The sequence below is a fragment of the Camelus dromedarius genome, chromosome 6 (genome assembly GCF_036321535.1).
Source record: "Camelus dromedarius isolate mCamDro1 chromosome 6, mCamDro1.pat, whole genome shotgun sequence".
NCBI lineage: Eukaryota > Metazoa > Chordata > Mammalia > Artiodactyla > Camelidae > Camelus > Camelus dromedarius.
Genome location: NC_087441.1, coordinates 42,511,666 through 42,527,472, shown reverse-complemented (window position 1 = coordinate 42,527,472; position 15,807 = coordinate 42,511,666). Strand labels below are relative to the sequence as shown.

The following is a 15,807-nucleotide window of genomic DNA, read 5'->3' as shown; positions in this document are numbered from 1 at the left end:
GAAGAAATCAACTTTTCATGGTTTTAAGATTTAAATGACACAGTTTATCTTCTAAACACCAAGCTAAATTCATACAGCTTCATTTTCATAGCTCAAAATCAAGGTCAAATGTGAACACGAGAAAACAAAATGCTTGACATTTTCAAGATAAATGGTATTTGAGGAAAATTCAGTGAACCTACAACAGTGCCTGGCCAAGGCCCCATCAAAGTGCTTGTCATGAAGAAGCAGTTGAATAAATAACTTTTCAGTTGAAGAAATCTGAATGTATGCATAAGGCATCTTTTCTATCAGTATAAGCTAGTCTTGAAAATATTTTATTTAGGGCTTTTGGCTTAAAAAAGCTGTCAAAGGAACTGGCATTCACTGACTGGAGTATGACACATCTTGAACTTGTACTACTGAAACATTCATAACATAAATAACATGATCTTTTTTAGTTCTCCTACCCTTTCTGCCATTTGTATTACATTGGAAGCTCAAGAGATGACATTAGGAAACAGAAAAGTCATAAGCCGGAAAAAGGCAACATACAAATGAACATTAAAATAAGGGAATGCTCACGTCGTAAATTCGGTCAGTGATGTTCAGAGCCTGTTCTGCCGTTTCATTGGCTTCACTAACATAATTGGCGATGTTTTCATAGACATTTGAGGCGTCCAGAGCCTTCTGTACCAGCCCATTCATATCTGAACTGTGCAAATTCCTGTTAGTGAACAAACTTGGCATTATTTCTTCTTACCTCCTTGGGAAACAGAGCCATTTTTAGATTTTGATTTGAATACTTCTGGGACCACAGGTACTTCCTTCCTATTATTTAAAGTTACCTGGCTGAGCAAGGTTTTCTAGAGCTGCCTTTTCGAGGGCCATGTTTTCTTTGCATTCCTCTGCCTTTGGTGCCCCCAAAACTTCACCTTGTTTTGGCTCCTTGACAGCTGCCTGCTTGGCAGTAGCCACAGGGAAAGGAAATGCTGATTTAAAAACAGCATCTGCACCTCTTCAAGCAAAAGTTTGTTTATGTGGTGGTGTCAGGCAGAGGAATGAACCTGCAATCACCCCCCACTGTTACTTACCTGAATCAACATTGTTATTCCTTTCCTGTCAAAGAAACTAAGGCTCTCAGAGAGGGTGCATGACCTCAGCATGCTGTTAGGTACTAGTTGGTTTCACTCTATTTATTCAATCTTATTTTCCTCTTTTATATAACACATTATATTTTTCTTTAAGAAAGTGAATAACATGTATGGAGCATATATAGGCAGATACTGGGCTAGCCCCGTTCCATATATTATGTCTATAATTCTTACTACACCCATGAAATAGACATCGTTATTCCTTTTTCACAAAAGTAGCTGAGGCTCTGAGAGAGGGTGCATAACTTGCCCAGGGCAAACACGGTTAAGGTCTGCTTCACTCCTGAGGCGCAGCTGTTCCCCTCAATTGCACACCCTCACCTCATAACCACCGCTGCCCTGAAACCAGGTTCTCTGCCTTTGTCTCCTTCTGGCCCTTGTATAGTTCCTCTGACATTTACTGATAACTGTCATGCACTGGGCATGACCCTCACATGGGGGCTGATAACGGTATGTGCCTCAGAGGATTCATATGAGGCCCAACAGGGATAAAATATGTATGACGCTTGGTACCCATGCCTGGCATCCAGTAAACCTCAGGGCTTATTATTACACCTAAACTATTTTCTAAATGGGAATTTCAAACTGTACGTGTATCCACACAATAATTCATATTACTGACAAACACTTCTTCCTCTATGATGTAAACTCCACCCTGCATTTTGCAGCTCATCCTAAATCCCTTGTCTTAATTTTACTGTCTTAAATTCACCAGCTCCAGGTTTTTTGTCATCAGATATTGATGACTAGTATTGCTTTATTCATCAGTAACTTCCAGAAGATTCTCTGTGATGCAGTACATGACACAGCAGATCTTACACTGGCTCCTCTCTTCAAACTGTCCTGACTTATTGAGCTTAGTCAATGTTCATCAGCCTCCTCCATCTAGTTTCAGTCCCTGTATGCTTGCTTAGGCTCAGAGCGACATCCTCTGTATCTCCCTGGCAATTTTCTTTTCTTGTGTCCAAGTTCATTGTCATTCTGGCTCCTCTGCAGTAGGGCTGACATCCATTAGGCATAGTAGGGGCCCTCAAAGACAAGGTTTCATGTATTTTTTTTTTAATCAGAAGAAAAAAATGATAACAATAATGATTAAATTAGCCTTTATATCAATGTATAAATCATGACATATAATTTAAAACGTTTTTAATGGTCCACAGAAGTCATGATGGTGTCTTGTTCTAGAGGTAATTCTGATCCCAAAACTTGCAACTTGTTTTCCCCCACAACCTTTTGTTCTCAGAATGGCACAGAGAGTAAGCCTGAGGAAGTTTTGAAAGAAAGGGGTAAAGGGAATAAAATTTTACAGTTATTTATTAATATTTAAAAATTTTGATGGCTAAAGTGGTGAGCAAATATATTAAAGAACTTGAAACAAAGCCTTTACCACTTTGTTTTCATTACTAGACACAAAACAGGTATAACATTGATATACAAAATAAAAATGTACTTTTGAAATGGAAACTTCTTGATGAATTATGTTTATCTCTGGATAGGGCACAACATGCAAATCACTGGGTACACCAGATAGATGTTGAAGAGTACTCACATTTTGAAGGGAAGACATCTATAAATGTGGGTGTTTTCCTGAATATATGTAATAAGACATACACTAAACATTAAAGGGACTTTAGGGTGATTAATATTTCTGATTATGTTTCATGTAAAGCTTGGGATAACTTCCCTAGAATTATACTAGAATACTGTCTGCTGCAGGTGGCATTTAGAGAAGGTATGTGTTGGGATCCCATTCAGTGGCATGTAGTTACTAACTTGACAAAAGAACAATAACAGAGGATGGATCTCAAAGACAATAATTTACCAATACAGTATATTACCAAAAAACCAGTATTTTACCCAAGCTTCATTTTATTGGCTTGATCAAAAGCACATTTCCTGAGAGCATGACACTGAGCTGTTTATAACACCACCTCACACACCAAGGTTTTACATGTGATCTCTTCATTCCCATACCCACTCCTGCTCCCTCTTCTTGGGAGAGTTGGAAGGATATCTGAAAATTTTGGCAATCAAGAATAAAAAGGGTAATTCAAGTTTTGAACAGAAGTGAATACTGGTTCTTATTTTATTCATAACTTTTACCAACGCTTGTTTCTAATCACCAGATTTGTGATCTTTTTCTATAATGATCTCATTATTTACCTACTACTTCAGGGTCATGAATTCAATTCCAATCTTTTTGTACATTTCAATTAACATTAAATGAGTGTTCAAGGGGTGCATGACTCCATTCTAGATGCTGTGAGGAAAATTATCAATTGATTTTATCTTAACAGGTGCTGAAATCAGTTCCTATTGGGCACTGTGGAGTGGCCAGAGTATTTACCAGAAGTCTTCTGGATTGCCAACTTCCAACCAGCTTTATTTAGGACACTTGAATGCAGAAAGCTAATTCTGTCTGTGAAAGAAATAGGCTATGATGGCAGAGTTAGAACTTGTAGAGGGATCTGATTTCTTGATGATATTTTCTGCAGCAGTTATGTCCCTAACTAAAATGTGTTAGGTAATCCTATTAATAATTGTGGAATGGAACCACCCCTAGCCCCAACAACACAGCTCTCTGATCTGATAGATTTTTTAAAATCAAAGAACTTTCTCCTCAAAGCAACCGTAATAAACAGTAATTGGCTGTCAGACTGATCAAGCAACAAACAGATAAACAAACAAGCAAACTCAACCCTAAAACCAACCTGCTAACACTGTATCCCAGTAACCTTGTCATGTGGAATTGAATAAAAATAAATCATTCAGCCTATGTAGATATTTACATTTCTAAAACCAGGATATTACCTGCTCAGTTCATCAGCCTCTTGTTGAAGGTTCTGTGCATGGTCAACAGCTTCCTGGACTAAATCATAACTGAGGTTGCTTAGGTTGGATAGTTTTCTTTGTAGCTCATTTTTGGCTCCATCTATTTCGGCATAAATCCCTGATGCATTCTAAATAAAATATATTAAAGAAGAGAATTAAATTTAGAGGGAATTAAAATACTTTTTTCCAGGGAGTACCAAAGATAATCTGTATTCCTCTTTATTAAGAATAAGAAGATCAGTTAAGTGTCAGGCCAGATCTACATGAGTATAAAATGCTACACATAGATATTTATCTATTTCTCTTGCATCTTCAGCTCCTACTGATTGCTTCCTTAGAAAGGCATTTAGACATGCTCTGCCATCTTCCATTTGAAAAGAAAACTAAAGTAAACAAAAACCCTCCATTCTCCATATTTCTCCCTAATGTTATTACCCTACTTTTTTTATTCCCTTCATAGCAAAATAGAAACCCTCCTCCTACCAAAAAAATAGTGTTTATGAATGCTATCTCTACTTCATCTCTTTTAAATTCATGCTTTTGACCTATTCTAGTCTGGTTTTTATTTCACTACTCCATCAACACAGAAGTTCACTTAATTATATCTAAGTTTCGAAGTCCAGTGGGTATCACTCAGTTCTTATCTTATCTGACCTCTCAGCTGCATTTCCTGTGCTGACTACTCCCTCCCTGAAATTCACCTTGTGATGTGACCTCTCTTAATTTTCAATTCAACCAAAGACCTATATCTTGGCTAAAGACCACATATAGGATACTTCCAGCCTTGTCTGTACTCTCAACACTAAAAAGAATTTTGCTCTCCCAGTCACTCCCATTAGTGATTCTAAACCATTCTCAAGCCAGTAATAATTCCTTCTTTCATCCCTATCTGATTGTCAGCAGATCACTTTATTTTCTTTTTTATTTAGAAAACATTAGCTATTAGTGGGGAACACTTTTTATGAATTCCTGATGTGATGTCCCTCCCTGTAAAGGGAGCTCAATTAGTGAGAGTCTAGACCTCTCCACCTTTTCCTCTCTCTGCCCTGAGACAGAGGGTGGTTTATTTGATGGTAAATTTGGGGGGATAACTGCACAGACTCTGCTCACCTCCACCCTTCTGCCTCTTGGGAGCAAGCTGCCGGCAGAAAGCTGAGTTTTCCTGTGCTCCTCCACTCCGAAAACCGTCCTGGGCGGAACCCTCGACATGAGCTCTGAGGCATTGCAGAGTCTGGTGGGCAGATCTGCCTAATTCTGGGATTGAGTGTCAGCAATCCCATTTCACTCAGAGATCTCTTAAAAAGCCACTCCCTCAGTTTAGCTGCATCAGAAATAAAGGTGATATTCTTGGTCTTCATATTTACTATTTATTTTTCAATTTGTTTAGAACTTTGTTGGGTGCTGAAAAGCAGTGTCGTTTATTGAGAGCCTACTCAGAGATGCCAACACCAACAACCAGGACTTTCCCCAACTATTTGCTACCATCTCTGGCCTCCCCTGCCCCTGCAAACCCTATACACTTATTTATAGTTACCTCTATACATATAGCTTCCTCATATTTTAAGAGGAAGTGCCCCTTTTCTGTACAAGGCATGCTCCCCTATTTTCTCAGTGGCCCTGTTTTCTGATTTCTTGCTTTCTAGCTACTGGCTCTTCTCAGATATAAATATGTCCAAGTTCCTCCCATTAAAAATAAACAAAACCTATTCCTTGACTCTATTCTCCCTTCCAACTTCTTCTCATGTGTAGATGAAGTGCCCTCCACAGAAATGGTTCTTGCCAGGTTCCCCATGTCAGATCCCACATTGCCAGATCCACTTGACACTTTCCTGTATTTACTGGAAATACTCTCTGGTCTGTGACAGTGTTGGTCACTGTCTCTGCCTTAAAGCCCTCTCTTTCCCTAGCTTCTGTGATGCTGCTCCCTCCTGGTCTCCTATTTCCCTGGCCAGGCAGGAGATGTTAAAAGCTGATGTTCCTCAAGGCTAGACTCAGCCCTTTCATGTCTGAGAGACCTAACTCCTCTCTCTGAGCCCAGATTTTAGTCTTCTGATCCATTCTCCACCATCCTGCAGGAGTGGTGAACTCTCTACTAAGCAAATTTGATCATGTTATTTCCCTTCTCAAAATCAGCCAATTGCTTTGCATGAACAAATTCAATTCCTACACATGGCTTCATCAACAGATGCCTCCTCTTACCAATTTCATCATTTCCCACCACTTTCCACCCAACCACATCCCATGGTCCAAACTTGACTGACTGTTGTTTTAATGCTCCATAATTTTTTCTGGCCCCTGTGCCTTTTCATATAATATTTTTTTCTGTCTGGAATAACTTTTCTTTCTTTTCTGTCTGATCCACCTGGGAAAATTCTACTCATCCTTCCAAATTCAGCTCAGATGTCACTTCCTTTGTGAAGCCATCTCTAATCTCTTTAGGGTAAGCTAAGTGTTGCCACATGGTTCAGTTATCCACGTGCCACACTACAACAATGATTTTACATCATTATTTCACTCATAAGATTATATAATCTTAGAAAGCAGAAACTATGTTTAATTTATTTTTTTATTCAGAAGGTAGCACAGTTCCCAGCACATAGAATTTATTTTGTGGGAGACAGTATTAAGCCTGTAGTAATTTGGTTAGTCATTTGGGGAACAGTACTTTGAAAAAAATGCTTTTAATTGTATAAGCAGAAAAAATACCATGGATATTATATCTTTATTTATTAATTCACTCAACAAATACTCATTGTGTGCCCACTATGTGCCAGGTATTCTTTCAGGAAATAGAACACGTAGCTATGAACACAGTCTCTACTCTCAAGGAATTTAGAATCTAGTGGGAAGATACAGTGTTAAACAAGTGATCAAGTAAGTAAACAAGCTAATTTCAGGGAGTAAAAAATATTTTGAATAAAATATAGCAGGTGGGATGGGTTGGAGAGTGATTGAGGGTAAGAAATCCACTTGGGTTGAATGTTCACAGGGACATTAACCATTTGAAGTCTGGGGACAGCAGGTGCAAAGGTCCTGAGGCAAAAAAAAAAATTATGGTATGTTTGAAAAACAGAAAGGAGTTGGAGTGTAATAAACAGAAGTGGGCTGGAGTGTAATGAGTGAGGGATAGGGTGGGGTATGAAGTCAGAGGGTGGGCCGGAGCCAGGCTACTTAGGGCCTCAAGGGCCAATGGTAACATGAGCTTGTTTCTTACTTTAAGTATCACTGGAGGTTTTGTTGGGGGATAAATAATGTTATCTGGTTACGTTTTTAAAGGATTGTTCTGCTGCTGTATAGATGATGGGTCTTGAGGTACAAAAGTGGAAGTAAATAAATCACTAGGAGGCTCCTGTGGCAGTCCACGCTGGAGATGAGGAGACTTAGACTAAAGAGTAGCAGCAGAGAAGATGGTAGTGGTCAGAAATCAGGATTCAGGAGATAGGGCCACCAGGTCTTGTTGAAATGGGAGTGAGGATTAAGGAAAAATCAAGAAAGACCCAGAGTTTTGGTTTGAGCAGTTGGATTGTGACACTTACTAAGATAGGGAAGACTAGGGAAGAGAGTTTTATTCAGAATATATTATGTTTAATATGCCTATTACACATCTAAGTGGTAGATGAAATTATGATTTAGCTGCATACCACATTGAGTTCTTACTTGAAAATGTCAAGTAAGCTTTTGGATATAGAAGCTTAGAACTCAGTGAGGTCCCAGGGCTAGAGATACAAATTGTGGAATCATGAATCTAATTACTCTTTAAAGTCATGGGACTGAAGAGGGTCCTGCGACTGAGGACTGAGCTGTTTATTCTCCAGAGCAGGGACCAACACAGCCCAGTGCCAAGTGTGGCCTGAGGTCTGTTTTTATATAGATCCTAGCTAGGAATATTTTTTACATTTTTAAAGAGTTGTGAAAAACAAACAAACAAACAAAACAAAGGAGAATAAGGGAGAGAAGTTGTATGTGGCCTGTAGAACCTAAAATATTTACCACATAGAGGACTTGCATAGAGGTGAAGCTAGCAAAGTCAGCTGGGAGGAAATGGTGAGGGAGGTGGGAGAAGGATCAGGTGAGTAGGGTATTGGAGGAGCCAGGACAGAAGCTCCCAGTGTTTAAAAAAAGAGAGAAGGGTAATTAGTGGTTGGATAAGAAAGCTGAGGATAGAGAAGCAACCATAGCAACCATAGAGGTCACTGATGACCTGGACAAAAATAGTCTTGGTGGAGGGGTACGAAACCCCACTCAAAGTGGAATGAGTACAGTAGACAGTGGAGGGGGGAGCCGGAAGGTGAAAATAGCAACTATAAATGTTTTGCTGTGAAGCAGAGTAATGGGGGAGAGATTATAGCGGATGTGAGCAATGGCTTTTTTCTTTTTAATTTTTTAAACATAGAAGATACTAGAGTATGTTTGTATGTTGGTAGTAATGATTCAGTAAAAAGTAAGAATTGGGTGAAACAGGAGAGAGGCTATACTCTTGGAGTGAAACCCAGCAACCCTGTTTTCAAGCAGAGGAAGGATGGGACTCAGAGCACAGGTTGGGGAACTGGATCTCTGACAGGAAAAGGGGGTACTTCATTAATTATAATAAGAAGGGAGGTAGAAGTATGCATACACATGTAGGAGGGCTGGTAGACTTGGGGAGGGAAGATGAGGGGAATTCTCTTATCTTTGCTCCTAATTTTTAGTGAAGCATGAAGCAAATTCTACCAGCCAGACTGATACAAGGGGAGGTGGGTTTCCCACCAGTCATACTGGCTTCTCTGGTGTGGCCACAATGCTGAAGGTACTTGGGTTTACTGGGCTATGGAATTAAAATTCTCAAGTGAGTACAATAGGGGAAGAGGTGGGTATGGAAGTAAAGGGTGTTTGCAAAGAATGATTACATTGATAATTTTAGCTGTTTAAGAAGGAAAGAAAGGATGTGAAAGGAGTAGAGTAAATGAGACAGCAGAGGTCTTGATGTGGCCAGATAATTGTTGGAGTAAGTGAGATAAGAGATGGTGCTTGGGGAAGGAGGTGTTTGACACTGGGATCTGGGAGAAGGTGCTATTACTGATGACAAGATCTGGGTCTGGCCAGATGACCAAAGGTAGTATGGAGAAAAAGCCTGTTGGGTAGGAGAAGTTCAAGGAGCTGAGAGCTGGTGGGTTCATCCATCTGGATTTTGATGTCACCAAGGATGGTGATGGAAGTAGAGATGGAGAGATGGTGATCAGATGACTTTAAAATGGTATCCTTTCAAAGGTAATAACAATGAGTAAGACTACTTTTGTGATGGTTTTGTTCACTGCATTTTATTGGAAAATTGCTACTTTAAAATATGACTTTTACTGATTTTGAATGTCAGCTTAATAAAATACACAATTTATGAGTAAAGAGTGAGTAGGACAGATCTGCACTTTCAACAGAACTTTCTGGAATTATCTGTGTTGCACAATATAGCAGCCACCAGCCACATGTGGTGCTATTGAGCAAGTGAAATGTAGCTAACGCTACTGACAAATTCAATTTTAATTTTATTTTTTTTTAAGTAATTTAAATTTAAATTTAAGTAGCCATGTAGTGGCAACTGAACAATGAAAAAAACTGAAAAATTCAGTCACCTAATCTTACTTTTATAACACCAGGTAATTTGATAGACTGAACTGGATTCGATTTTCTTCTGTGACACTGAGCTGCTGTTCTAACCTGCTATAAACACTAACCTGAACAAGTCACGTGTGTCCTTACCTTTATTATGTCATCAAGTTCTGAAAGGGTCAGCCGAGGCGTTATCAGAGAGTAGGAAGACGTCCTCAGAGAAGCGTTCACCCCTTCCACCTGTTCCCTCACTCTCTCATGCTGTTTCTGCAGGAGAGAAGAGCAAGGGAGAGAGGAAGAGAAGGTCGCTTTAGAGAAGGCATCAGGGAGAGTGCCAACTGTCAGCTTGCTGTCTGCACTCAGACAGATCTGCGTTCCTATCCCAGACCTGCCACCAAATTGCTGTGCCACTCTGGGGAATTCCACCCAGCCCCGGCTTAGCTTTCTCATTTATAAAATGGAGATAATGAAAGTAAGCACCTTGAGGGTTTTAAAGCAGTTAGTTATGATTATTACTTACAATGCAACCACCTCGAAGAGAGGTGATACTTCAGAGAGGGCCCTCGCCTCTTTATCCATAAATGTGAAGTAGGGTTAGGATACAGGGTTGAACTGTATTTGCATTAACTGGAAAATGGATTAATTCCAAAAAGCATTTATCATGTGTTAACTTTAGACCAGGCATAAATAGCTCATTTGGACAGGAATAAAGTATATACAAAAGAATCTTAATGTCCCCTAAAAATTTTAAATGGCCCTATTATCAAAGCATAAAATTGTGAACTTGCTTCCTTCTACTCTGAGCTCTTTATGTTAGATGCTCAGACATTTTGAGGAGGGAAGTTGCCCAAGTGTGGATATATATATTTTTTGATGAATGCTTTTTTTTTCCTTTGTTTTTTCAGAGAGAGGAGGTAAATGAATGCTTTAATTTCTAGAGTCAGGGTTGTGATTCTGAAGAAACACTGGAGCTTCAAAGAATTTCAGAGTTTGAAAGCGGCACAAAATGAAACTTTAGAGGGAAAAGTAAAAGATTCACTTTATAATCTGAGTAAAAAATGAGTTAAAGTTACTTCAGAAATATAAATTTTAACTGGAGTTGAAATGTATAAGTTATGGTATAATTTAGGATATCATAGAAATAATTCTAGAAACTTAGATATTGAAGGACATACTTTAAACTTTCTAAGTTCACCTTAATGTCCTTTCTCATTCCCTGCAGTCTTTCCTGACTCAGTGGAAAGGAAGAATCGTCTCCAAATATATTGCTACAGGGTAAGACATAGGTCTACGGACAAAAAAGAATCTCATTTGAACATCCTCTTAAAGCAAGAACATTTAAAAAAAAATCAATTTCCCCTCAAAATCCATCAAGCTTAATGCAGTGTGGCTATCTGGGGTTAATTATTCTTGTCTGTACAAGGAGAGGTAGTTACACAGCTCTACACAAAAGCAGTAATTTAAAGTATGTGAGGAAGGGAGGTGAAAAAAGACTGGTATTATCTAGCTCTCTCAGAGCAGTTTTCCTGTTGCAGAGTCTGAGATATGACCCCTTCTGGAAGCTCTCGTATCTGCACTGCCTTATGGGAGCACAGCTAACCCCCTGAAGTAACAACCAAACTTCAAAGCCATGTGCAAACAGCACTGCCTGATAAGCTCATTGGCAGTGGTTGGAAAATGATATGCTTCAAGTTAAAGGGTTTCTGTCATGTACCATATACAGCGTTAGACAGAGATGAATAAAATTAACCTCGAAACAAAGTTATTCCCACAGAAAGATGGGCAATTGGAACAAAAGAAAGTTCAAAAACTAATAATTATGAAAATGATGTAATTAGCACCATTCAGCATGCTTTGGTATCCATTACACATATGCAAAAAATAAAACAAAAGTTTCCTGATCCTTTAAAAAAAGAGAGAAGGGAAGGTGAAGCTTTGGTTTATGAGAATCCCTAAACAGACAAGAGTCTCATTCATCTGGTAAAAAATTTTTTTTATCATTCTGTTATCCTTTCAGGTTGGGAGAAGGATGGCAAAATAAATAATGTAATCATTAGCTGTGTGGCTACTACTTGCACACATCAAAATGCTTACATTGTGTGGTTATTTTTGGTTTTGTATAAAGACTGGAATTCTGGCATTATTTTTTTCTAAGCCATACTGTAGGTCTAGCAGTGAAACGTGAAATTAAAACATTTATTAGATAGATTCATTAGCAGATGATCACAATGCAGAAACAAATGTGCACAGGTGTATTATGAAGTTTTTGGAGAGGAGCACGTGTTGACCTGGAAATGGTGGCATGCCTTCCGGGAGGACATGATGCCTAGAATTATCCAGGTGAAGGAGAAAAGAGGGAAAAGCCTGCAGTGGCATTACTGGTGTACCTGATGCTGCCTGAACTGAACATGTGAAGTAGGCAAACGGCAAGAGGTGAGGCTGAAGAGGCTGGCAGGGGCCCAACAGAGAGGGTCCCGTACGTCACAAGAACAAACATAGACTATACTACTGGACAGTGTCTTTCAGATGTTTTTACCCATGCTGCGCAGTAAAAAATGTATTTTATGCTGCAACCCAGTACACATACATAACTAAAGCAGAAAGGTGATGAAACCGTGTCTTACTATAGATGATGCACTTGGAAATTTTCTCCTCTATTTCATTTCTTTTTTTTTTTAAATGCTGGTTACAACCTCAAAACTTATTTTGTGATTTGCTAAATGGTTCACAAGCTGTAGTGCCAAAGACACTGCCATATGTTATAAGGAAAAAGTTAAGGATTATTTTAGTAAAAGTAAGAGGTGAAGAGGTGACTGTCAGGATTGTGATTAAGGTGGACCCCTCGGGCAGAGTGAGGAGGATGGATTGGATGGAAGCATAATGAAAGAGAGAAGAGGAGGCTATTTTAGTTCAGAAATGATGAAGGCCCACACTGGAGAAGTCATAGAGGAATGGAACAGAGGGAAGAGAGCTAAAAATAGTCCAGTGGTAAAATTGGCAGAATCTTGTGGTTGACTAGATGTGAGGGTGGGGAAAGAGGGAAAATTCAAGGATACGGATGAGTCCCAGTAACTCTCTTGAATGCTGTTTAAAGAAATTATTATTTTGCATTACAGTTATAATTTTGTTGTGTAAGATAATCATGCTTTTTTTTTTTAAAACAAAGAATGCTATCCTGACCATTACTATTCTAAAAATATTAGCTAAGGGGGTTGCTCCAATGGTACAAAATGGTGATGATAAATGTAATTCACTTTTAAAATTTTATTTATTTAATTTTTATTCTTTATTGAATGTAATTCACTTTTATTATGGAAATTTTACAACGACTTGCTGAGAGCTAGCAATGACTGGAAATCAAGGCAGAGGACCTAATTTAAGTTGGTTTTGTCAAAAATAAAAATTAACATAACTGAAGTAATGAATTTGCTCATAATTGTTTCCTATTTTTTGACATTGCTTTTTCACTGTAATCTTTATAAATACACCCAAAGAGGCAGGTGTCTTCCTATCAGAAGATCCTGCTGCATGGTGGTGTTGAGTGCATGCATTGCTTGGGGCAGACAGGTGATCACCACCAGTTCTAAGCCCCTAGGTGTGGGCATGCACAAATCCTGGTTTCCTAGGGTGACTGCCCTGGCAGGCTATGGCCAAGTCTGGGAATTTTTCTTACCTCTTTGTAATTGCCTGATCTTAGTTTGAATTAGACTCCTTATCTCTGCAGCTGCTCACCAGCCAGGCTGTGAGATCTGCTTATCAGGCCCTTCCAAAAATTACACATATGCTTACAGGAACATGGTTCTGGGTTGCTTTGGGATTCTTAGTGCTCTCAGTATAAAAACAGTTTGGCACAGGTATTGTGCCTCGTTTACTCACTTGCAAAAGCAATACAATCATACATGCAGACACAAGCACCAAGAACAACTGCATTCTTACCAACACACAGGCTTAACAATTATAATGGTTTCAACTTGATTTTAGGTGTACACACATTAGCAAACTACAGTGGCAAAAAATGTACAGATAATTTTAAAAATAAAGATTTAAATGTACCAATATTTAAAAAATTGTGTACCAGCTGTCCTCTTTGGTATAACTTCATGTTGCATATGCCTGAAATGCATCTACAGTTAAGAGTGTCCACTGTACCTCGTGGTCCCGCTGCCTGGCTGCCGTGGCTCTGTTCATGTCTTCGGCATCCCTGACATGGTCAAGGGCCTGGTCAAGTGATTTCTCGAGGTCGGACAACTTAGCATTGTAGTCATCTAGCTGCTCCAGGACGACAGGAAACAGAGAGCGAGTATCGTTGTACTGCCGCTGCCAATTCTCAGCCTGGCTCAGCACTGGGAAGAAAAGGATGCAGAAACTCAGTCTGGACTTCTTCCTGTCTCCTCCCAGACCATCCAGCATCTAGCAACTCGTCAGGCTATGCCTTCTTTAGCAACAGAGATTGAAGCTGTTGTTCACAAAAATAGCCCTTCTTTTATCTTTAAAGGAAAAAAATACTATTTTATAACACTGTTGTGGTCTTTGGACCACTATTAGCTAAAAAGAGGCTTTATTAGTTTTCCTATTGAGATTATGACTTATGTTTATGAAAATGATGTTATTAAACTAAGTTTATGACCACCCAGATTATTAATAATTCTACCATATAAAGGGAACTTGGATATACTATAGTTTTACTATTGAAAGAACCCAAGTTGTTTTGTCTGTTACTGACAAATGATATTCACAATCACTCATTTTCTGTATTTTCTCCAGGCAGCTGATTTTAGTTAGCTCCTTTAGGTCAAATGGAAATCATGATTTTGGGTGGAATGAGGATTAACTGGCAATGACATATTCTTAAACTCTGCATATGTCTTAATTTTCTGATCAAAGTTACATGAATTGACTGTGTGCCTTAATTCTATTTTTCCTCCAGAGAATATGTCTTATTGAGGTTTCATATTTACTTTCATCACCATGAGCAGAAGATACAAATTCATGGTTGAGTAAAGAAAGTGGTTGAAAATGCATTCACTAGGTGGAAGGCAGTTAAGTGGGAGACGTGATTGGTCCCGTTTTTCCAGCGCAGTCTTGTTAAATTCCAAAATAGGCAAGAAGCATGGAACCATCTGGCTGTGACGTTAAAGCGCCAGCCTTCCTGACTGCCGGCCTCATCCCAACTCAGAAATGGGGCCTGAGAGTTTTCTTTACTTCTTACTGTTTCTAAGACCTTGTAAGTTTGCTATCACAATATGCCTTCATGTCAAGAATGTTCCTCTTTTAGAATATTCACAATAATTTTTAACAGAAGTTGATAGTGACAAATGTAGGAAAATGATCTAATGCAGGTGTTCTTAATCCTTCTGTGAGACAGGCCCCTTTACAATCTGGTGAAGCCTTCAGACCCCTTCTTATGTGTTTTAAAATGCACAAAATAAAATACGTAGAATTATAAAGGAGACTATTATACTAAAAAACAAATTGGTAATATAATAATTGATGTGCTTTTCTATTAATGCATTAAGCAACAAGATTTAGAAGTGAGACCAGTAACGACAAAAACTTTGAACTATTGATGAATTAATGTTGTGAGATAATAGCAACAGCTGAAGTATGACATGCAAACCTGCAGTTTCTTTGTTGACCGTGTAGATTAAAAGGGACACAAATTCTTTGTAACTCTGTCTATGAAGAGTGGAGTCTATTTCCTTACCCTTGAATCTGGGCTGGTCTTGACCAATGGAATGAATGTGATGTTGCTGAGTTCCAAGGTTAGGCCTCAAGGACCTTTCACTCTCCATTCTTGCCCTCCTGGAAGGCTGCTGCCTCATGAACAAGCCTCAGTGAGCTTTCTTGAGGACAAGACCCCACGTGGAGTGAAAGGCCCAGTCACCCCAGCTAAGTCTCCAGACATGTGAGTGAGCTCAACCATGCCACATGGAGCAGAGATGAGCTGTCCAGATTGAGTCCAGCCCAAATTGTCATCTATGAAATCATAAGTAAATAAATCACTATTTTTTAAATGAAGATGTTTGGGGTAAATGTGAGCTAGTAACTGATATTTGATACAATTACTAAGTCGTAGATTCGCTAATACTACTGTGGTTTGTTACCTATATTTATCATGAAAGGACATGTTAAATTTTCACTGAAGGTTAAAAGTCATTCATGGACATCAGAACATGAATGAATGTTACTGGGTGTAGCTTTATTGCCTTCTCAGTGAGATTCCTTTACTGTAGTTTGGGGAATTGGTTCCCCTTAGCTC

The 15,807-nt window shown here is 38.9% G+C and overlaps 1 protein-coding gene across 6 annotated transcripts in view; it reads right to left on the bottom strand.

Annotated features, from left to right (window-relative positions):
- LAMA4 (laminin subunit alpha 4) overlaps nucleotides 1–15,807 on the bottom strand; it is a 163,952-nt gene that overhangs the window by 48,321 nt on the left and 99,824 nt on the right. For all 6 annotated transcript variants that reach the window (XM_064486762.1, XM_064486758.1, XM_064486759.1 and 3 more), the window contains 4 exons: nucleotides 13,698–13,891; nucleotides 9,699–9,815; nucleotides 3,945–4,093; nucleotides 565–706 (listed from right to left, as the gene is read on the bottom strand). In XM_064486762.1, the coding sequence (XP_064342832.1) occupies nucleotides 565–706; nucleotides 3,945–4,093; nucleotides 9,699–9,815; nucleotides 13,698–13,891 (602 nt within the window). The remainder of the gene's footprint in view (nucleotides 1–564; nucleotides 707–3,944; nucleotides 4,094–9,698; nucleotides 9,816–13,697; nucleotides 13,892–15,807) is intronic.